At 41.7% G+C, this 23,172-nt stretch overlaps 1 protein-coding gene across 5 annotated transcripts in view; it reads left to right on the top strand.

The window, feature by feature from the left end:
* The window catches only part of CFAP61 (cilia and flagella associated protein 61), a 294,287-nt gene that overhangs the window by 98,443 nt on the left and 172,672 nt on the right, over nucleotides 1-23,172 (top strand). For all 5 annotated transcript variants that reach the window (XR_006891038.1, XM_046678345.1, XM_046678348.1 and 2 more), the window contains 4 exons: nucleotides 4,627-4,701; nucleotides 9,269-9,447; nucleotides 11,240-11,279; nucleotides 13,917-14,056. Coding sequence is in view for 4 of the 5 variants with exons in the window: in XM_046678345.1 (XP_046534301.1) it covers nucleotides 4,627-4,701; nucleotides 9,269-9,447; nucleotides 11,240-11,279; nucleotides 13,917-14,056 (434 nt within the window). In the remaining variant the exon portion in view is untranslated. The remainder of the gene's footprint in view (nucleotides 1-4,626; nucleotides 4,702-9,268; nucleotides 9,448-11,239; nucleotides 11,280-13,916; nucleotides 14,057-23,172) is intronic.

Raw genomic sequence — 23,172 nt, 5'->3', positions numbered from 1 at the left:
GGTCAGGCACTCTGCTAGGTGTTGAGGGTACTCAGGAGACTAAAACTCAGCCTGAGCCTTCAAGAGGTGTGACATTGTCAGGGAGAGGAAAACCCCCTAATTCAGTATGTGGAAAGGAGGATGGGAAACACCCCAGAAGAGACAACTGAGGAACACCTGAGCTTTTTAAAGAAGGTTGTATGGCATGGATTAGATTGAGGGAAATGAAGCTGATGAATGGAATTAATTGAAAAAAAAAACCAACACTGCAAGGGACTACTCCTTCTGGCAAAGATGGAGTAACAAAGACTGGATTTACTCTTCTGCCTGAAACAACTAAAAAGTGGCCAAAATACATGAAATAACAGCTTGTCAGGTAACAAAGGATAGGGATACCTGAGAGGTGGGAAACAAGCCAGGTAGATCTTCCAATTGCCCTGGCCTACTGTCTTGAGAGAGTTCCAGCCCAGTTCTCCCGCACAGGGCAGGAGAAACCAGTGGGAGCCCACTGGACCTCCTGAGTTGAGGAGACAGATCTGTAAGTCCATGGAGACTAAAGCCACTAAGGTTTGTAGGACAGAGTGCTAGAGAGGAGAGAGCTGCACAGAGAGAGATGTTAGACACTAGCAGATGGTCGCTTTGTGTATTCAGGTGAATACTGATCAGCACATGCATAGGAGGAAACTACTGAAGGTCAGGCTGAAGAAAGAACCTCCCAAAAGGATTAGAGTTAACAGTGCCCAGTGTTTGTACAAGGCTGGGAATAATATGTGTTCTCATCAGCCATACGGGAGAACCTTATGTGAGGAGACTCACAAGGCATTGGGAGAGTGCACAGAAGACTCTTGCATCAGTGGTGGGGACTAATTAGTTCTGGAGAGAGCCCCGCTCCAGTCCTGTCTAACAAATCTTTAGAGCAAGAACCAAAAGGATCAAACTGCTTCCCAAGTAACTTAACTGAGTCCCAGAACAAAGTTCAAGAATATTTGTAGGAAAACAAAATTATCCAGCACTCGACTAGGTTAAATCACAAAATTTGGAATCCAATAAAAGATTACCAGGTGCTCAAAAAACTGGGAATTTATGATGCATAATGTGGAGATAACTCAGTAAATCGAAACCAACGCAGATCTGAAGCAGATGTTAGAATTAGTAGACAAGAACATTAAAACAGTTATTATATAAGTTCCAAAGGTTAAGGACAGACACAGAAGACTTAAAAGCACCTCAAATAAAACTTCTAGAGATAAAAACTACAATTCATGAGTTGAAAAATACACTGGAAGGATTAGCCATAGATTAGACACTGCAGAAAAAAGGTTAGTGAGCTGGAAACAGAAATGAGAATTTAAAAAAAAGTATCATTGTATCAGTGAGCTATGGGATAACTTCAAGAACCTAATATGTGTGTAATGGGAGTCCATAAATAAGAGGGGAGAGAGGTTGAAACAGGAAGAAATATTTCAAGAAATAATGACTAAAAAATTCTAAACTTTATGAAAACAATAACCCACAAATGGAAGTTCAACGAACAGCAAGCCCGAGAAACATGAATAAAACTATACCAAAGCTCATCATAATCAAGTAGTGGGAAACAGTGATGGGAAGAAAATCTTAAAACCAGCCAGAGGGAAAAAAAAGAGAAGTTTGGGAACAGAGGAAACAACGCAAGCAAGAGGACAGTGGAGTCACATCTTTAAAGAACTGGAAGAAAATAAACTGTCAACCTAGAATTTTATACCCAATGAATATCTTTCAAAAGTAAAGGTGAAATAAAGACTTTTACCTACATATAAAAGGTGAAAGAATTCATTACCAGCAGACCCATGCTACAAGAAATGTTAAAGGAATCCCTTCAGGCAGAAGAAAAATGATACCAGATGGAAATCTGGATCTACACAGAGGAATGAAGAGCATTGGAAATGTAACTAAATGGGTAAATGTATAAGATTTTGTTCTGATTATTTATATCTCTTTAAAAATAATTGACTGCTTACATAAAATAAAAACAACATAGCATGGGCCTTATAACATATGTATAAATAAACTATATGACAAGAATAGCACAAAGACCAAGAGGGGAGAAATGTAAGTATGCTATTTTAAGGTTCTTATACTGTACCTGAAGTGGCATAATATCACCTGAAGATAGACTGTGATAAGTTAAAGACATCTACTATAAACTCTACAAAAGCACTAAAGTTATAAATCAAATTCAGAGAATTATATCTAATAAGCCTACAGAAAAGATTAAGTGGAATCATCAAAATATACAATTAATCCAAAAGAAGGCAATAAGAGAGGAAAAAAGAAATAAAGAACAGCGGAGACAAATAGAAAACAAATAGCAAGATGACAGACTTAAACCTAACCATATCAATAATTACATTAAATGTAAATGGTTTAAATATCCCAATTAAAGAACATACAAAGCAGATATAGATTGGATAAAAAAGCAAGACTCAGTTATATGTGCATTGCAAAAATGTGCTTTAAATATAAAGATACAATAAGTTCAAATTAAAAGGATGCAAACAGATACTCCATGCTAACACTAATTAAGAGAAAGCTGGAGTGGCTTTACTCATTTCAGACAAAGTGGATTTCAGAATAGGGACCATTGCCAGGGATAACAAAGTTCAAGAGGACACAACAATCCTGAATATTTATGTACCTAATAGTAGAACTTCAAAACAGACTGCACAAAAATTGATAGAACTATAAAGACAAATAAGTAAATAAGCTATCTTTGGAGATTTTAACATCCCTCCCTTAATAATTGATAGAAGGTGTAGACAGAAAATCAAGAGGAATATAGGAAATTTTAAGAATGCTATTGACCAATTTGACCTAATTGATACTTATAGAGCACTCTGCCAACAACAGCAGAATACACATTCTACTTATGTGCATATGGAACATTTACCAAGGTAGACCATACTCTGGGCTACAAAATAAGTCTTAATAAATTTAAAATGATTCATTTCTCTAAAGTATGTTTTCCCACAGCAAAAGACATTACAAGAAAATAAAACTACAGATCAATAGCTCTCATGAACATCAATAGAAAAATTCTAATAAAAATTTTAGTAAATTGAATCGATATATAAAAAGGACAATATGTCATGACCAAGTAGGATTTATTCTGAGAATGCAAGGTTGGTTTAACATAAGAAAAGTAATCAATGTGATTCACCATATTAACAAACTGAAAAGAATACCTGTATGTTTATCTGGTAAATTCAGGAAAGACATTTGAAAATTCAGTATTCATTCCTCATAAAAACTCTCAGAAAATTAGGAATAGAAGAGAGCTTCAATTTGATATAGGTTATTTTTGAAAAACCTGTAGCTAACATCATATTTAATGGCAAAAGACTGAATGCTTTTCCACGAAGGTCAGGAACAAGAAAAAAATGTCTGCTCTTACCACTTATATTCAAAATTATACTGGAGGTTCAAGCCAGTGCAAAGACAAGAAAAGAAATAAAACGCATCCAGATTGGAAAGGAAGAATTAAAACTATCTTTTATTCGTAGATAACAAAATTGTCTAGAATCTACAAAACAGCTACTAGAACTGATAATTAATTTAGCAAGTTATTAAACATATGCAAAATTAATATGCAAAGTTCAATTTTATCTCTATGTAATATTAATGAATGGTCAGAAATTGAAATAAATACCACTTATAATAGTACAAATATACAAAATACTTAGAGATAAATCTGACAAAAATATTCAAGGTGTATACACTGAAAACTGCAAAACATTTCTGAGAGAAATGAAATAAGACCTAAATGGATATCCCATGTTTGTGGTTTCAGAGACTTGATGTCATCAAGATGTCAATTCTTCCCAAATTGCTCAATTCAATCCCAGTCATAATTTCAGGTGGAATTTTTATGGAAATTGAAAAGTTGATTCCAAAATTCATGCGGAAATAGAAAGGACCTAGAATAGCCAAAATAACTTTAGAAAAAGAACAAAGTTGTAGGATTAATACTACTGTAGGATTAAAACTTATTATAAAGTTCTCATAATTAAGAAAGTGTAGTAATGGTGTCAAGGTCAACAAATAGATTAATGGAATGGAATAGAAGATCCAGAAGTAGGATCAGCATGTGATCTATAGTGACCCAAAGCAGGTCATTGTTTGCCTGTGTTTGGCAGAGTGGCACAGGGTGGGAGGGAGGGGCGCATAGAAACACGCAAGCTTTTGGAAGTGATGTGTATATTCATTATTTTTATTATGGTGATATTTTTAGGAGTGCATACATAGGTCAAAACTTTTTAACAGGGATACTTTAAATATACACAGTTTACTGTATGTATCAGTTATACCTCAATAAAGCAGTTAAAAAACCCTACTGCATCTTTTAAAAGTTACACAGAAGGAAAGGAATAGTGGAGTAATAACTGACATCTGCAGAGAATTAGGAGTTGCCAGCACTGTGCTGGGCATCTTCTCTCTATCCACCTCTCCTTATTTTATCCTCATAACAACCTTATGGGGTAGGAGCTGTTCTTAGCCCCTTTTTACAGATGAGGAAACTGAGGCTCCTTAACTTTCCCCATGCTACACAGCCAGGCTCTGAACTATTGTGCGTGTTAATTACTTCTCATGTCTTGTCATTGTCATTCGCAGGGAAAAATCCCAGAAGAATCTGCAGCTGAGGAACTTTTATCAACAGTCCAAAGTGGAAATACTAGTGAAATGGAGGTAGGGCTTGCACAAGGCCTCGCATGGCAGATTTTGTTGGCCCCCAGGCGGTTCTCTCCTCACCGCCTGAGTCTTTCTGTGCCCTCCCCCGATCCAGATGTCCTTGTCTCTCCAGCAGTTCATATATGCCATCCTCTCTGGAACCTCCACAAAGCCTCCCTCTATTAACTCTCACTCTACTGTGACTAATCTTTTATTTTTATCTCCCTTGCACAAGTTGGACCTAGAAGTTATACTTTGTACATCAATTATTTGCAACAATTTCAGTAAATAGAGTTTTTCTCTTCCCATTGTCCAGAGGGAAAACATGTTGGAAGGGCAAAACATTTGTAAGAGTTTTCTCCTACTATATGTATCATATACACATATGTACACTCATATACACACCTGTATGTATTGTATATCATTCATGTGCATTGCAGGTTCCAGTAACTGCTCCCTTCTATTTCAGATTCAGGCTGAGGGGTGGTAGCATCTTCCACTAGTTGCTAACCCTGGGCTACTTCCTCAGCCTTTGTTTGTTTCCTTTCACCCTGCCCACACCTTCACACATGGTCCTTGTTAAACATGCATTGTCCACTCCATTGGAGTAAGCTGTCTGTTTCCTCCTAGAACCTGAGGATTCAGGTAGAGATTGGCAGGGCTCTGTGGATGCTGATCCGGATTTTGAACTTTTCTTAAGGATCAGAGGAAGGCTTTGAAGGTTTTAAGTGGGAGGTTGTCACTATCAGACTTCCCATTCCCCAATGATGAGCACAGTTCTGAACTTTCAGTGGATTCCCACGTGCCTCTTGTTGGTAGGTCAACTGATTCAACGTGAGTCAGCCTGAGAAGTCTAGAGAACCCTTGAGGGGGAAACAGGGAGAGGAGGTTGAGTCATCTCCATGGAGGTCCTGGGAAAAATTCACTGAACCCTAATCCTAGACATTAGAGATCCGAGAGAGAGACAGATCACTGTCCCCTTCTCCTCTCCAGATTCCGACCAATTAAGAAGGCTACACTGAAGTCAGCTAGGGATAAAAATACCACTTTATTCACTGAAGCTGAACTGGAGAACAAAGCTTGGACCTGTAACTCAATGGATTTCCTATTTCCCCTACTGAATTAGATGTACCTACCTGGCTGTTGGTAAGCCTCACCCTTGGGGCAGGGTCTGTCCTCCCAGGCCAAGTGCTGGAGGAGAGGAGGATACATGTAGGCTAGAAGCAGGATGTGCTGCTAGAGAGAGAGTGCTTAGCAGGCACAGGGTCCATTTTCTGAATCTCACTTTAGTGTGTGCTATGGGGCCCCTACCCACATCCCTCTGGCACTGCTCATTCCTCAGCACTGTGAGGACAGGGACTTCAAGTGCCCAGTCTTTTTCGAGTGCTGTGCCTACAGGCAAGTCATAATCTTTGGGGAGCAGCCATCAGCCAATGACTGAAGACATTTGGAGAATCAGTCCCCTAGCTCCTTTGCCTCTTAACGTGGCACAACTCCGATTGTGTCCCCACAGTCTCCCAGAGATCTCAGCGGGACTGGGTCCAGTGGTACCATTCTGCGTTGGTGTCCTTCTCTTCCTTGCCTCACTTCCCCACTCCCCTCGTGGAATTTCCTGGCATCACTCCCAAGTAAACTTAGCTCACGGCTTGCTTCTGGGGAACAGACGTCAGGGTGCTCACTGCTTAGCCCTGGGGAAGAGAGAGCGAGGCACGCAGCAGAGGGGAGCAGCTTTCTCTCAGTATTTCTAAGAGGGTAGCTGTTCTTTAGGGACCCAAACAAGTATGTAGAGAGGGGACAGGATGATCCCTGCTGCAGTAGATGTACTGGAACCCCAGAGGGCATCTGGATCAACAAGGTGGATTGATCTCCCACGTTTATCTCCTCTGGAAAAAAACACTGAAATGACAGTAAAGGAATAAGAAGGGCACAAATGCACAAGGACGAGACAGGGGAGGAGATACGGGAAGAGGAGCACTTTAAAAATGTTTAGAAAGAAGAAAATCGATGGAGGAGTTTACACTGGCTTAGCACAGCGGAGAAAGGTGAAAGTCAGACACCATTATGAGGCAAGGGACCAGAGAAAAATGTATGACTTCTCCACGTATATCCACAGAAAGCTGAGGGCTTGGAGCTTCTGCGGAGGCGGTGGAGGACCAGGCTGAAAGGAGGGGTCTGTTTGAAAGCCTGCTGTGGAGAGTTGGGACTCTAGATTCCCTGCAGACGGCACTTATTGCCAACAATATGGCAAGTGAAACAACCAGATGACTATTCCCTGGAGAGATCAGACAGAAGCAGCTCCAAGTCCAGGTTCAGCCTGCACTGTAGGAGGTTGTGTAATGGAGAAAGACAGAGAATAGATGAATAAGTGGAAGTCTCCATTTCAAATGGAGGAACCCCTGCCCTCTCCTCCTGCCTTGTCTCCAAATACTAGAAGCCAGGTCTTTGTATTAGTTTTTATCGCTGCTATAACAAATTATCACAAACTTAGTGGCTTAAAACAACATAAATTTATTATTTTACAGTTCTGGGGGTCAGAAGCCCAAAACAGGTCTTAAAGTGCTAAGATCTAGGTGCAGGCAGGGTCCTGTTCCTTCTGGAGACCCTAGGGGAAAATCTGTTCCTTTGCCTTTGCCATCTTCCAGAAGCCACTTGCATTCCTTGGCACGTGGCCTCTTTCTGCATCTTCAAAGCTGGTAGCATAGCATCTTCCAATCTCTCTCTGACTCTGACCTTTCTGCCTCCCTCTTATAAGGACCCTTATGATTACATTGGGCCTACTCAGATAATCCAAGATAATCTCCTTGTCTCAAAATCCTTAATTTAATGACATCTGCAAATTCCCTTTTGCCTTGTAAAGCAACATTCACAAGCTCTGGGGATTAGGCCACGCACACCATTGGGGGCCACTGTTCTGCCTATCGTAGTCCCTCATGCAGGAGATCGGAGAACTTAATTCCCCCCAAAACGTGACAGGCCCAAAGGAAAGGCCTCCAGATAGTCACTCAATGAAATGCTGTGTCTACCCCATCAGTGCACGCAGTGCCCCAGTTAGCCAGTGCCTGTTGAGTTTTGCTCCCTACCAAGCACTGTCAACTTTAGGAAGCTAGAAATGTGCTCCAGTGATAAAAGAGCATAAACCAGGAACAAAGAAAACAGCAAAAAGACCTAGAATTTAAGAAACAGGAGCTGCAAAGCCAGAAAGCAAGTGGTACAGCAGGCAGGTTGAGCAAGGCTGGACCAGAGAAGGGCGAGAAAAAAAACAAAGTCATAGATTGTCTCAAATTTCTGGTTGCTTGGAAAATAATATTGATAAACACTTGGCACATCTGACAAAGCATGTGAAAAAATTAGGAAACCAAGCAAATCAAAACAAAGTGCACAAATGAGAACATAGTCATATTGCATTTCTTTGCTCAGCAACAATGATACATACATATTCATAATAATGTAAATACCTACTGATTTAACCCTGAATTGTGCTGTTATTATATTGAGGGGTTGGGAGAACGGATATGGGGAAGAGGGTTACATCTACCCAGCACATCAGTATCCAACAGGACATTTAAAAAACTGATGAATTAAGAAATAACAGCATAAGCATATATTCAGAAATATAGAGATAAATACCAAAACAAATGAGCAAGTTGAAAGTGCTAGTCAATGGGGAGAGGGACTTGGGGGGGCAGAGGACTCCTGATTTTCTTTGTAAGTTTTTAGTGTGAATATTATTTTAATTTTTACTATATGCATGTATTACTTTGATTTAGAAGAACTCTGAGAAGGATCTCAGGATGAATCATCTTCCTCAAACTGAGGAACATCTTCTTAGATGCCCCTAAAATGAGACTGGAAGGACTCAGTGCTAACTTCCTGGGTGGCTGTGGGCTTGGACCTCCCCGGGCTCCACCTCACCACAAAACTGCCCAAAAAGTCCCAAGATCCAAAAATTCTTGTAGCACAAAGTCATAATGAAAACACTTTTGGGGACAGAGGTATTTTGCTTATAGAATTAATATGTCTGTTACACTTCCATGCTCTAACCTCTACCCAGTGATGCAGTTAAAATATGGATCCTTGGGGCTGGCCTGGTGGTGTAGTGGTTAAGTTTGCACGTTCTGCCTGGGTGGCCTGGAGTTCACGGGTTCGGATCCTGGGTGCAGACCTAGCATCATTCGTCAAGCCGTGCTGTGGCGGCGTCCCACGTAAAGTAGAGGAAGATGGGCAGAGATGTTAGCTCAGCGACAATCTTCCTCAAACAAAAAGAGGAGGATTGACAACAGATGTTAGCTCGGGACCAATCTTCCTCACCCACACACACACAAATATGGGTCCTATATCAAAGGCCATCTGAAACCATTCATTTTCTGACTTCCGAGTGAAAACTTGTTTCAATCCTTTTATCAATCTTGAATATTTCATTAAGAACATCCTCTTAAAACTAGGTCTGGCTGAGGACGATTTGTTTCAGGTGAGACAGTTACCTCTGTCCTAGGAACAGGACAGCGTAGAGAAGACACATCCACTCTGTTAAATTACAGACAATGAATAGGATCACCATTTGGTTCCTCCTCTCTCCTTGCTCTAGGACATGGAAAAACTGAGTCAGGTGTCCACTGTGATTGATACAGATTACTATATCAGCAATATGAGTTTGGCGTCCATCTCGCCACCAGAGGAGACCAGCCACTTCCGCCCCATCTACAGGGGAGCCTCAGCCGCTTTTTGTATTCAGCTGTTTTGTATTGATGAGACGCACGAAGCAAGGCAAGTACTGTCTGCATGTTGTCTGTCACGGTAAGACTTTCTCATAGCATTAGTGGCTCAACATTTTCATCTTGCAGAGCCAGTGGTTTCCAAACCTGGCTGTACATGATAATCTCCTGGGGAGTTTTTTAAAAGCACAGATTCCTGGGCCCCATTCCCAGAGATTCCAGCCCATAAAATTTGGCTAAGGCTGGCAGAACTAGGCTGCCCAGGTCTGGCTCACCTATGTAACAGTTGGGGATATGGAAAATTATCACTCATGTAACCATATGCTGCTCCCCATTCTCTCAAGTTTGCGTTGTTGGGGGACTTTGGATTTAGGTTGCTGCTTGTCTGTAGTCTTTTGGTTGTAAGTAACAGAAAATTCAACTGAAACTGGTTTTGAAAAAATGGAATAATTGGCTCACATAAGGAGGATAAGTCCAGTGGTAGGACTGATTTTCAGTATGGCTTGATCCAGGACTTAGATAACCCAATCAAGGACCAGGTTTCTCTCTCTGCCTCCCAGCTCTGATTCCCTGCTGCTGGCCCTGTTCTCTGAGGAGCGTCCCCATCGGGGGCCGAGAGAGCGGACAGTGGGCTCGGGCTCTGCAGCAAAGGCTAGTGAGGAGGACAGTGTGGAGGACAGCTTTCCAGCCAGAGCCCCTTTGGGCCTGATGGGGTTGTGCGCTCATTCCTGAGCTGATGGCACGGGCCAGCCTGGCCATGATGACAGTTTAGTCCCTTTCCTCATGCTCCCACCTCAACCTGGGGTTGGAGGCTCACCCAAACATAATCTGAGAGGGAGATTAGTGACACACTGCACAATAATCCAGGCCAGCTGCTGGAAGGAGGAGGCGTGGTGGGTGCCGGGTAGACAAAGCCCAGGTGCCCACCAGACCACTCAGTCCCCTCACTTCCTGTCCCTCCAGAGCACCGTGTGTTCAGTGCTTGCTGCCCCCTGTGATCTGGATGTGGGCTCCTGCCCTCAATGCCCAGATTGCACATCTCCTTTAGGATGCCCACCTACTCCACCATTTTGTCCGCAGAACCATCTTGAAGAGGAAAAGATTGGCCCATCTTGATAGACTGGAAGGTTCTGGAGTACCTTTTAGAAGACCAAGAGCACTGCTGGACATTTCCTTGTTAGAGGGTGTATTTAAACACATTTCCAGTCTCGCAGCCTAGCTTAGAACCATGTTTTACTTGTACTTTTTTCCTCTTAAGTTTTTGATTTCATTGGAAATCTTGGAGGTTGGAAAAGGAAATATTTTTTATTCTAATTATATTGTAGATGTCTAAAAAGCCTGTAAACGCTTCCAGATTTCTTGTGTATATTTATTTTCCCCTGTGCATTCAGATACGATTGTGCTTAGAAAGTGATTTTTGAATTTTCAAATGAAATTCGATGATCAAATATAGTTTGCCTGTGAATATACATCTGCAGCTGGTCAGAAAATCTTCTGCATGTAAAAGAGAAGAAGATGAGAGTAGCTTATAATGTGCCCTTGCCTACCCCCAGCTCTTCCGAAAAGGAAGGAGGGGATCATGTCCACAGAATGACCATCTTGCTTTTTGAATGTGCAGAGGTTATCAATTGCTGTAATAGTACCTTCAGTTCTAGAAACATACTTTATTACTGACACTGAAGCTTATGACTTCCACAACCGATAAATGCTCAGCTAGACACAAATTCAGACTGTAGGTGGCTAATCACTGCCCGAGGGGGAGAGAGCCATAAATCTCTTTAAATATACACCGATGCTGCATTTGCTTGCAGATCAGTGACTGTGCTTACTGTCTTGTTTTATAGGTCGCTGGACTTTATGAATTTTGTTTTCAGTCTTTTTCCTGTAAGTACGTGCTGAATTTTGAGTAGTATAATTGGTTTTGTAAGCTAGAAAAATCATATAAAAGTAAATGCCATATTCATTGTCCAAACATTAAAGTGCTATGAATGTTGAGGTTTGAACTCCTTCTCTGCTCTGAAAATAGGGTTGAATAACATGTCATGAACTCTTAAAAATAGAAAGTATTGTCATTTTCGGTAATTTTTCTGTCATGCTGTTTCAATAGTTTTCTTTCAATGCATGATTTCTTTTAGAGATAGCTTTACCAGTGTTTTATTAGGATCAAATTATTAATAGAATGCTGGTAGTACATGAAAATGTCAGAAATTATACTAAAGTGAATTAGACTGTTCTCTTACTTTATGGCTTTTGTTGACTCAAAGAATTCTGAAACCATTATATTGCTTTCTGAGGGTAGGAAAGTGGGAGCTTGTGGTTGATTTTCTGGTTGGCATTGCCTGACACAGTGCTCGACGTGTAGCAGGTCAGCTCCTCTGGTGAACGGGCCCAGCAAACATTCAAGTGCAGTCAAGCTGCGCCCCGTTCAGAGTGTCCCGGCCTCTTCCTCCATTCTGGTTTCATCGCTAAGGTCAAGGGTTGGGGATTCTAACCAACCTCTTATCACTTTATTGGAGGGAAGAAAGTGGGGAGGGAATACAGTTGAGGAACAAAATGGATTTTGACAAAGACTTTTTCCATGGCGGGCCTATCAGTTCTGTAAAGTCAACAACTATGCTGCTTCTGGGGGCTAATTGCAAGCAAAAACCTATTGTCTTATTTTTCCTTGATACTCTATAAACTGAGGCAAAAAATAAATATGGTTTAATTATGTTGCTGAAAGCTATGTGATCATAGATTGTACTTCCGCATTTTGTTAATGTAATGAAGGCCATTGTAGTTTTTTGGATTAACTTTAAGCCATTATCGTAAGGCAAGGTAGATGGCCCTGAGGTGGAATTTACAAGGCTGCTTTCCCTCAGAGATGTCCCAAAGTAACCTCACTAAGTTTAATTCATTCCTATTTTGAAGTCCAAGTAAAGGTAGATCTTCGGCGTTACAAAAAGCAAAGCTGGCTTTACAAAGGTAAAAGACATGTTTACTTTTTAATTCTATTTTATATGGGTAGACAGGAAAAAAATACCTCCATTGCTTCATTCTTAATCCTTCAAATCCAAGTTGAAGCAACTCATTATAGTCTCCTCCTCCCAAAGGAAGCCCACCGAGACTTGGCACCCAATCCTTATTTTCAGCTTGAGTATTTTGACAACCTGACTATAAAGTTCCCCGAAAGGAGCTGTATTATTTTGCTAGAAAGAAGGAAGGTAAGGTTGAGCAATGATTCACTCCTTTGGGTTGCAGAAATGTCCCCAGGGTTTTGGATTAGCACAAGTAATGCCTTCACAGGGTTCAGGAGGAGGCGAGGTCCCAAAGGGATAAATTAGCTCTGGGAAGAGCAGGCTGTTTCTGCAGGCACCTGGCAGAGGGTCAAGTGGGATGTGTGGAGCAGAGGCGGTCTAGGGCAGCACTGTCGGGTAGACATTGAATGCGAGCTGTATAAATAATTCTAAATGTTCCGACAGCCACAGTAAAAAAAAGTAAAAAGGAGCAGGTGAAATTAATTTTAAAAACTATATTTTATTCAACTCAGTACATCCAAAATGTAATCATTTCAACATGTAATTAGTATGGAAAATTATTAATGAGATATTTTACATTTGTTTTTCTCAGTTTTTGAAGTCCAGTGTAATTTACACTTACAGCCCCTCTCAATAGAGGCACTAAATTTTCATCAGAAATACTTGATCTGCATTTGGATTTCATAACGTTTACAGCTGAATAAGTAGATTCATATACCCAAGTTGTTCCAAACATTCATAAAACTTTTCCAATACCTGAATTGAGTATCAGTGTTTAAATTTCAAGTAATTAAAGTGAAATAAAAGTTAAAATTCAGATCCCCAGTCTCACTAGCCACATTCCAAATGCTCAGTGGCCAGATGTGGCGACTGGCCACCGTAGTGCACAGCGTAGATCTGGAGGTAAGTGGCTGCCACTGGGACACGCGGATCCTCCCGTGTCTGCTATTTAAACCCACTACCCAGGTTAAACATGTCCTTAGATCTGTTCACCCAAATGGGATCACGTCATGATAAAACACACAGACATCTGTTCATGTAGAGCCACAGGATTTTAGAGCAGAAAAGGCCTGGAGCAGCACCCTCTCATCTCACGGAGGAGGGGACTGTGGCTGACACAGTATCACTTAGTAAGCCCATGGCTTTTGCTGCGACATCATGCTGTCTCATTTACTCCTGGATGCAAGTGAATTTGCAAATGCAAATGTCCTTAGTTTAAGAATCTACTTCCCCAAAGGCCTATACGGAGTGGGTCCCATTGTTCACAATACTCATTTATTCAGGCTTCAGTCAGACTTGCAGATATTTTCTCCTTTTTCTTGCAGTTGCTTATCTGCTTGAATTTTATATGATTGCTTTCCAAATCCTAGGAAAGTTTAACTTGAATCACCTCTCATTTACACATTCTGCTCCTGTTTTCTTTAGTGCTTTACAGCGGGAATTTGTTTAGCGATAAGTGATTTCTGATTCTCTTTCCACGTGTCCTGGTCTCCAATCATGTTAGGACAAGAACTTCTGCATCATTTCTGTGCCGCATCTCACCCCTGAGTTTGTCCTCATCCAGAACTTCGTGAAACTGATCCCCTTCAACAACTGCACCCTGGAGCAGGATCTCTACGTCTTCCACCGGGCTGGGTTGCTCAAGTAAGCAGACTCACGTTTGGCCAAAAGACAATCCGCAAAGTTAAAAAAAGAGAAGGGAATAAAGAGCTCCCTTCCATTTTAATTTAATGATTTACTTTGAAAATTGTCTTACTGGTGGAGGGCTTGATCAAGTGATTTTAACCAGTATTTTTAGGGAAAGAGTCATATTGAAAAGTTACTTGTCCAGTAGTATTAGAACATAATATAACCCCACAATAATCAAAACAATACCATGTTGACAGAGTCTATGGATGGAACAAAGTAACACAAGAAAGAGTTCCACCACAGACCCCAATATAGTAAGAATTGAGTGTGTGTGAAGGTGTGTATAAACATACATGTATGACAAGATTTGTGTTACAACAGTGGCAAGGGAAAGGATTATTCTGTAAGTGGGGTGGGACAAAATAAAGATAGAGACGTTCTTCATTTTCTACAGTAAAATAGATTCCCAGGTGATTGAAGAGTGAAATGTAAATACTGAAAACATAAGAAATTAGAAAATATGTCTACAGTACTAGGTTCTGTGCCAGATTCTGCAAATACGACAGTGAACAACATACAGATGTGTTCCCTGTCTTTTCAAAGCTTATCAACACTCACATAATTGTAAACCTGTGGCCGTGATGGGCGTACCAGCAATGGGCATGTGGTACCATGAATATGTGTCGTCAGGAGGTTGAGCCCAGCCAGAGGAAGCTTTCCTGAGGAAGAACGTTGAGTTAGCAAGAATGAGACATCACTTTTGATCAATTGGCAGGAATTAAAACATAGAAAGCTTCAATTCTAATGAGACAAATGTAGCACTGGTCAGGATGTAAATGGATGTGAAGTTTCAAAGGACGGTTTGGCCAGAACACTAAAGTAGTTCATATCTTTTAACCCTTTAATTCCACTCCTAGAAATATATTCTAAGACACTTGTTGCAGAGATGCAAACAAAAATTTATGTATGAGGATTAAAGAATATTGGAAATACTCTAAATGTCCAACAGTAGAAGAATGTTTGAATATTCATGGTACCTATATGAAGGAATCTATACATTAACAATTCATTTAAAGAATAGTTAATGATTGGAAAATGCCCAGAAATGTAATGTTAGGCTAAAAACATATCAATATATAAAACAGAACTTAAATATGACCTAAATTTCTAAAGGAAGAAAAACATGTGAATAAAATAGACTAAGAGGAGACATGCAGATGTAGCGGGTACTGTGGTGTGCCATCCAGACCCCTCTCATTCAGGACCGAAGAACTCAGTTCCCAACTGCGAGACATGCAAGTGCCAACAGCTCGAAGCTGGGTCCCCCACAAAATAGATTGCGCAGGACTGAAGAGAAGGGCTTTGCCTGAGGTCTGCCCCTCCCAAGGGCAGCCTCCATCCAATGACTAGTCTGGGTGTGGCGAAAGGGAGGGGAGGCAGTATAAAGGGCCAGCAGCTCCCTGCTGCAAGGAGGGGCAACTCGGAGGAGGCTTCCCAGGGCCAGAACTCCCCCTGGAATCAGCTGGGCGTTTGCGGTGACCCCATTGCTTGCAGCCCCACTTCTCCCTCTGCCTCGTCCTGCTTCCCCACAGATGTGGAGGGTCTCAAGAGCCCACACTGATAAGCCTCCAGCATGCAGATCTCTGTGTGAGGCTGCCTCCCAGGGAAGCTGGCCTGCAGCGCTGGAGATGGTCAATGGTTGCCTGTGGGTGGCAGCAGGAGCATCATGGATGATCTTTAATTTCCTTCCTTACATTGCCTAAATTTTGGAATTTTTCTATACCAGGCTTGAATACTGACTGGAATTCCTTTGCAGGCAAGTAGTATAAACCTGTAAAACTGGCTTAAGTCACTGGAGAATTTATTAGTGCATACAGTGAAGTGAAGAATCCAAGGGCAATGCTGGTTTCCTCCGTAGTTTAATCAGAAAGCCAGCCCTGCCGGATCTGTCTCTGAGACGGTAGCCCTGTCTCAGACCTGTGCTCCCTCAGTGGCTGCAGGATGGGTGAAGTGGCTTTACACCTTTTATCACTCCAAGTCCAGTAGGAAAAGAGTAGTGGGTATGCTTCTTTTCAAAAGCCTGGACACAGAAGTCTATTTGCATCTCATTGGCTCAGGGTGGGTCCTGTGCGGACCTTGAACCCATCACTGGGCCAAAGACTGCTGGTTGGCATTGTTTATGTCTGTTCCCAAAGCTCAGGAGTTGGTGGGGGAGCGATGCATTGCCAGACACAGATCTGGGAGCATTGCTGGAGAAATGAGCAGTGGAGTTGCTCCCCATAGCTATGTTTCAGGACAGGACCATCTTGATCAAAAGGAAGTATATCTATTATAGGAATAATATCAATAGCTTGCATTTTCTATAATTTAACTTTTTCAAGCTGTCTTACACATATAGTCTTATTCTTACAAAATATTATGAAGCTCATCAAACTGTGCATTTTAAATGGGGGCAATTTTATTGTGTGTAAATCAAACCTGAGTAAAGTTGCTACAAAATCTTACAACATAGGGATTAGTAGAGTAGTTTCAGAGAGCTTTCTCTATAATTGACATTTTAGTCTTTTAAGTGAACCTCTTTGAGAAGCATCCTAAATGATCACTTTATAAGTGGAGACTAATTAAATGAGTTTTGGCATATTCATTCAGAACATTACTCGGCAGATTTTGAAAAAATAAAAACAGATCTATATATGTCCTGTATGGAATGATGTCTTGGATGGTGAGAAGAGCAAGGAGCCAAACAGTAACAGTAATAGTGATAACAGTAATGATAGCTAACATTCATGGAGGTTCCAAGCACTTTCTTGATCACTTTCCATATATCAATATTCACAGTGACTTTATTAGCAAGCTACCATTATTATCATCCCTATTTTACAGATAAGGAAATAGACTCAGAGAGGTTAAGTAACTAGTCCAAAGGGCACACAGCAGAAAGTGGCAGAACTAGAATTGGAACTGAGGCAGTTAGCTACCAGAGCGAACTTATAACCACCTCACATATTGCTTCTCTGTACTGTGTTTCAGTGTAATCCTATTTGATCTTTTAAAAAGTGTACATATATATCAGTTAGCACTTAGGCTAAGCTGTTGTAACAGAAAGACCCTAAAACACAATGGTTTGAGCCAGAAAGAAGTTCCACCTCTATCATGCAGCAGTCCAGACATGAGCAGGTGGTCTAAGGAAAGGAGCAGCTTTTTCCAGGTCGTCCAGAGACCCAGGTTCCTTCTCTTCTTGCCCCGCCATCCCATAGAGCAAAGGTATCTACCTAACGACTGCAGAGTCAGGGGCTCCGTGAATTTGGATGGGAAGAAAAACTACATGTTGATCTTACGAACCTCTAGTTGAAATTTAGTGTCCTTCCGTTGTGAATGGAGGCAGCAAGCCTCACAAGTGTTAGCAGAAAGCATGACTTTGTAACCAGTGGAAATCATGGATGTTTTCATATCATGTTTCGTCTGTTGCAGATAACTCAAAATATGTATGCTCATCCTACTTAGAAATTTCAGTAGCAATTTTATTCTCAACCAGAACCTGTTATTTAATGCATTAATAAGGAGATACAGATATTACTTTAACACGTTTTTTAACATTTTGGTAACTGTATTTTAATGTAATTTCTTATCTTTTATTTTACACACTTAAAAACATTAGTCTAAGGAGGGGTCCCTAGCATCAGCAGGCTGTCAAAGGGGCTCGTGGCACACAAAGGTTTAGACCGGCTGCCAGAGTAGGCTCTTGTCCCCCTTGTGATGGGAGCTGGCTCAGAGCACCACAGCCACATTTCAGCTGGCGGGGAAGGGTGGAAAGAGGACGGAGGGAAAGCACTTTCCTCTTATGGGCTCACATCACTTCTGCTCGTGTCCTGTGGTCAGGAAGTTGGTTGCATGGCCCTACCCAGCTGCAAGGGTGTGCCCGGTGGTGTAGAGGAAGACATCCTTCAAAACCCATGTTTGTCACAATCAGGGGATGTCCCATTTGTGGATATGACAGTGGGCCATTGTTTTCTAGACAAAGCTTAGATCTTTAATTCTTTACTTTAAATTAAATTCTAAGCACAGAGATCTTTTTAAAGAAATCACACATTTAAAGTTAGAAGTCAGGGCTGGCCCGGTGGTGCAGGGGTTAAGTGCCCACGTTCTGCTTTGGCGACCCAGGGTTCGCTGGTTTGGATCCTGGGTGTGGACATGGCACCACTTGGCAAAAGCCATAATGTGGTAGGCGTCCCACATATAAAGTAGAGGAAGGTTGGCACGGATGTTAGCTCAGGGCCAGTCTTCCTCAGTAAAAAAGAGGAGGATTGGCAGCAGTTAGTTCAGGGTTAATCTTCCTCAAAAAAATAAAAATATAAAAATAAAAATAAAAAATAAAATAGAAGTGGTGGTTTTTCCTGTCAGGATTGCTCAGTTCCTAAGGGGAGTATGATGTGGGGAACTGCCGTCTCCCCTCTGCTCTTGTAAAGCCAGACCCCTGCGCCCCTTCAGATGGCTGAACAGGGCCGGGCGACAGCCTGGATGCCCTGACCTGAAGACGCAACTACAAAACATGGAGGAAGGACAGAGTCACACCGTTACATCCAGAGATATCTGAATTTGTTAAACAAGGAGTTTGAAGGAATGTCATATCTCACAAAATGAAGTTCAGAAATGTGAGTGTGGGAGTGACCTCAAAGAAGACCAACTGTCACCTTGGCTTGGTCCCTGGCAGTTTTACTGGAGGTGGCACCACCTTCACAGGGCCTTCCCTTTCTGCCCGTGGTTCCCCACAGCATTCTCTAAAGGTTCCAGGGTGTTTTCAGAGTCATTTCCCTGCACTGGCACCTCAGCCAGGGTGCAGGAGGGGTCCAGGTGCCGCCCCAGCGTCCTTTATAAGCCAGGGCCCTGAGTGGGGAAGCTCTGTGGCATGCACCTTGGTGTCTCAGGGACTCACACTAGGCTTTTAGTCAGTGAGGCCTTACAAGGGTTTGTTTGTTCCTGATGTCAAAAAAGACCATCCAGGGGTGGCTGGCAGATCCACAAGGCCATCGTGGACATCTTGCACCTTCCTGCCCCATGGCATGTGGCTTCCCTTCTCCTGGTTCCCATGCCTTTACTCGAGGAGAGTTCTGTATTTCATATGCTGTTTGGTTCTCCAAGTGTGGTCCGTGGATCAGCAGCATCAGCATCCGCTGAGAACTTGCTAAAATGCAGAATCTTAGGACCTGCCCTGGGACTTCTGAATCTGTGTTTACCTGGGAATCTGTGTTGTTAGCAAGTGCTCCGCTTGATTTTTCTGCACATTAAAGTTTGACAAGTGCTGGAGGTGCTTCTGACTTTTTATGGATATATCATTTGGTAGAAAAGAATTGTGATTGTGTCTCTCCTCCAAGTACAGATTTTCTATAACCATGTAAGCCACATCTACTTTAAACCTTTTGTTATCTGGTAATTTTTGGTTCAGTCCAAGTATTAAGGCCCTTCTGTATTGCATAAATAGAATCTTGGGCTAGATTTTATAAGAATATGTGAACTATGACAGTCTTATGGATTTTTATCTACTTATACAAAGTAATGCTTTAATTTTTCTTATCTTTTTCTAATTCTTGTCTTTTCATACACACCTTCCCATTAACCTATGTTTGTCTAAAACCATCTTTTTAAATTTTAGAACAGATTATCAATGGGAATGCTTTCATATGGAAATAAAAGAAATCCCAACTAGGAATGGCTTCAACCATAGGGCGTTTATTGGCTCACGTAACTAGGAGGTCTAGAGAGAGGCAGGGCTCTAGGATTTGAATCTTCTGGGTCTTGCTTTCTTTCCTTTCTCCACTCTGCTTTCCCCAGTGTCAGTTCCAGCCTGAAGTTGGCTGCCAGCACATTAGCCAAATGGCTTCTGGGTTCCGGGCTGACCTCTCTGCACCCCTGCAGAGAGAGAGGGAGCAGGCTGAAGGCACGTGCTTTCTCTCCCAGAGGCCCCCAGCAAACCTCCCTCGTTCATCCAATGCACAACGTTGACAGCGCACTGTGTACCAGCCCTATTCCAGGTGCTGGGGAAGCAGAAGTGACCCAGACAGACAAAGATCCTTGCCCTCGTGGGGCCTGCATTCTAGTTAGAGGAGAAAGACACAAATAAAGGAAAGAGATAAAATAAGTATAGTGTGTAAATGATGAGGGCGAATGGGAAGAGTAAAGCAGAGGGGAGGCTGAGATGCAGGGTTGCAGGGGTGTAAAGGGAAGGCCCGGGGAAGGAGGTGAGGGAGGGAGTCCTGCGGGCACAGCCAGGGCACAGATCTTTGACTCTTGTTATCCCAAGGTTTTAAAATATATCATGTTCTTCCATTTTTTGCTTCACTTCTCTTGACGTTTGGGATGGATTGTTCTTGCTCTTAAGTTTGGTTACTTTAAATTTCATGGCCTCAGGTTCTGGTGTCCCCCCCAGTCTCATTCTTCTTCCCTTGGGAAATTATATTTGTGTCTGTCATCCACCCTCTGGCCGTGCTGGCGAGCCCTGGGACAAATCATTCCTTCAATTGTTAGGGATGTTTACCTTTTCTGTCAACAAGTGCCACACTAAGGTTTGCCTCATTTCATTTATGACTGCTGGTCTTTGAAAAGAGAACCTCCCCTAGTATTTATGTCAATTTTCACTTGAATGTGTATGAACTAAATGCGTTTTAACACTTTTTACTTCCTATAGTAATCTCTAGGATGTTTCCAAACTTAGTAGGAGGTTAGAATGTGATGTCAATGATTCTCTCTCCTTTTTCTCCTGCATGACCATTCTTAACCTTCACACTGGTGTTTCCTTCTTGTTTATTCATGAGCGGAGGACACATTTGGGTGAACTGGCCACTCATTCCATCTTTCTGCCCTTCCAAACTACCCTTTTTTGAAATTTGCCATTTTTAATTTGGGGGACTATGTTTCAAACTTGTTTATCCAACTAACACATTGTGCTAGAAATTATTTTCTATGAATAAATGGTTACTGCTAAGTTAAATTATACTACCAATTGTCAACTGTACTCAGTGAATAAAAATGCTCTTAGGTAGCTGGCTTTTGAGTCCTTCCCTCAATGTTTTGTTTTATTTGTTTTTCCATGGGTGACTCACTCATGCCTGGTTGTCATTTTTTCTAGCACGTCACCGTTATACCTATTTCAGGCCCATGTCGTCATTGAGAGTGTTTTGGTGATATGGGTCCTTCTGGTGCTTTTAATCAGACTCCTTGAGTAGAACTCAACAGAAAACTTTATTTCGTCATTATTGTTTTATCTTTGTCTTGGTTTAAACTGAAATCCCAGTGACTATTGAACTGTTTTATGTTTCTATTACATAGATCACTCCTTTGGAATTCAGAAAGACTCAAAGTACTTTCTCTTGTTTTCATCGTTTTGTTTTAATTTACTGGCATCAAAATATTGCCCTATATTCTGCAAGGCTGAGTGACTACACACATACACTTCTAGGTGTCTAAAACAATTCATTCATTCAACTTGAGTTTGCAAAATTAGCTGTTAAATCTTTTTACTTCTACTTTTATGTATGATTTTCTATTTTGTTATGTGTGCAGTCTGATTAAAAATGATAAATTCTGATCTTTGAGACCAGAGTCCACCAAAAATGGGAGAAGAAGAAAGACTCTTGTTGTAAAGCAAGTGCCCAGGGCTGCAAAACTTTCACGACCCATGAAGGGATCCTTGGGCAAGGGCTTTATTTCTTCATGGAGGTGACGTGTCCTGAGGAATCACGGCTTTGGGCGTTCAGATACATCAGAGAGGATGTGCAAGAGGGAGGTGACCTGGGGAGAGGTAGGACTACTGGAAGAGTTGAGAAACAACAGCGCCCTAAACAGGACCCCTCTGAGGACTGGAAGGAGGAAGCCATGTGGATGGATAAGGAAAACCACAGCTGATCTCCCTCTCTGATTCAAAGAGGCTTTAGAACCGTGCCTGCGCCCTTGAGAAAAGAAAGGCTAACTCATCCCGGTTACTGAGCAAACACGTTCACTTCCGGGAGAGTCGGGCAAGGTGACGTGCAGAACAGGTAGCGAGCTGGGACTTCTTCCCGGTTACGCAGCCTGGGCCAGAAGGAAGGGGCCTAGCACAGAGCTCAGAACACAAGAGTGAAGATCAGAAACTTCGTCTCTGAAGCTTGTGAAGAGAGGAAAGTAGGGCCACTTTTAGCTGTATCCAGTAAGCCCACCATCTTTTGCAGTTCTGCCAGGCCTAATATAAGTAAGTAAACATCAAAATGGATTTTGTCTTTTTGAATATTTATTTAGCAGATTAAAAGTTCATTCCACAGAAGGTCTTGGTATCATTTTATAAACTCTCAATGAATATTCAAAGTCTTTATGATTTATCTGAAAATAAGGCAAGAAATAAAGATGGCTGCTTGATAATTGGACAATAAAGACCATCTCCTTTTGATGTGTGTGTGTGTATGACATCCATATGTATTTTAAGATAATATTATTTTAATTAAGGATCACTCATGTTGAGAATAAAACACTAAGCATCCTTACAACCTTGTTTTGAAGTCATTTTATTTTTCAGTGGGGCTTCCTACAGCTAAAACACAGACTGAGGCCTCCACGTGTCGCAGTCCATTTCTAACCTCATTTAAAACTTCAAGAGATTTCAGAATTATTTCTCAGAAGATGGTTCTGGAATCAATAGCAGGACAGCTCCACGAGGGTAGGAATTGTGGACTATCTTGTTCCTGATGGATCCCCAACACCCAGAACACACTGGGAATGCAGCAGAGGTTTAATGAATATTTGTGACTGAACAAATTAATCATTTTTAATAAAGCCACTTTAGTAATTGATTTTTAAGGACTGCATTTTATTTGAGGACCTATTTCTTATGCATGTTCCTTTTTTGCTTTCTCTGGATGCTCCTGTCATTTGCTATGTAAAAACAATTAGGACATGTACCTATTGCCGTGTTTGTATTTCCCTTTTGCCAACCACAGGTCCCCGTCATCTCATTCCAGTTAAGGGCAAAACAAACAGGCGGCCGTTGCTGGCGCCTGATGTGTAAGCAGTCATGTACACACTGGCCACTTGCCTCAGAGCCCTGGGTGAAAGGGTCACCTGTGGAGTAAACCTACATTCTGCTTTTTGAACTCAGCAAAAACAAT

Source organism: Equus quagga, chromosome 12 (genome assembly GCF_021613505.1).
Source record: "Equus quagga isolate Etosha38 chromosome 12, UCLA_HA_Equagga_1.0, whole genome shotgun sequence".
Taxonomy (NCBI): domain Eukaryota; kingdom Metazoa; phylum Chordata; class Mammalia; order Perissodactyla; family Equidae; genus Equus; species Equus quagga.
This window is presented reverse-complemented; position numbering and strand designations above follow the sequence as displayed.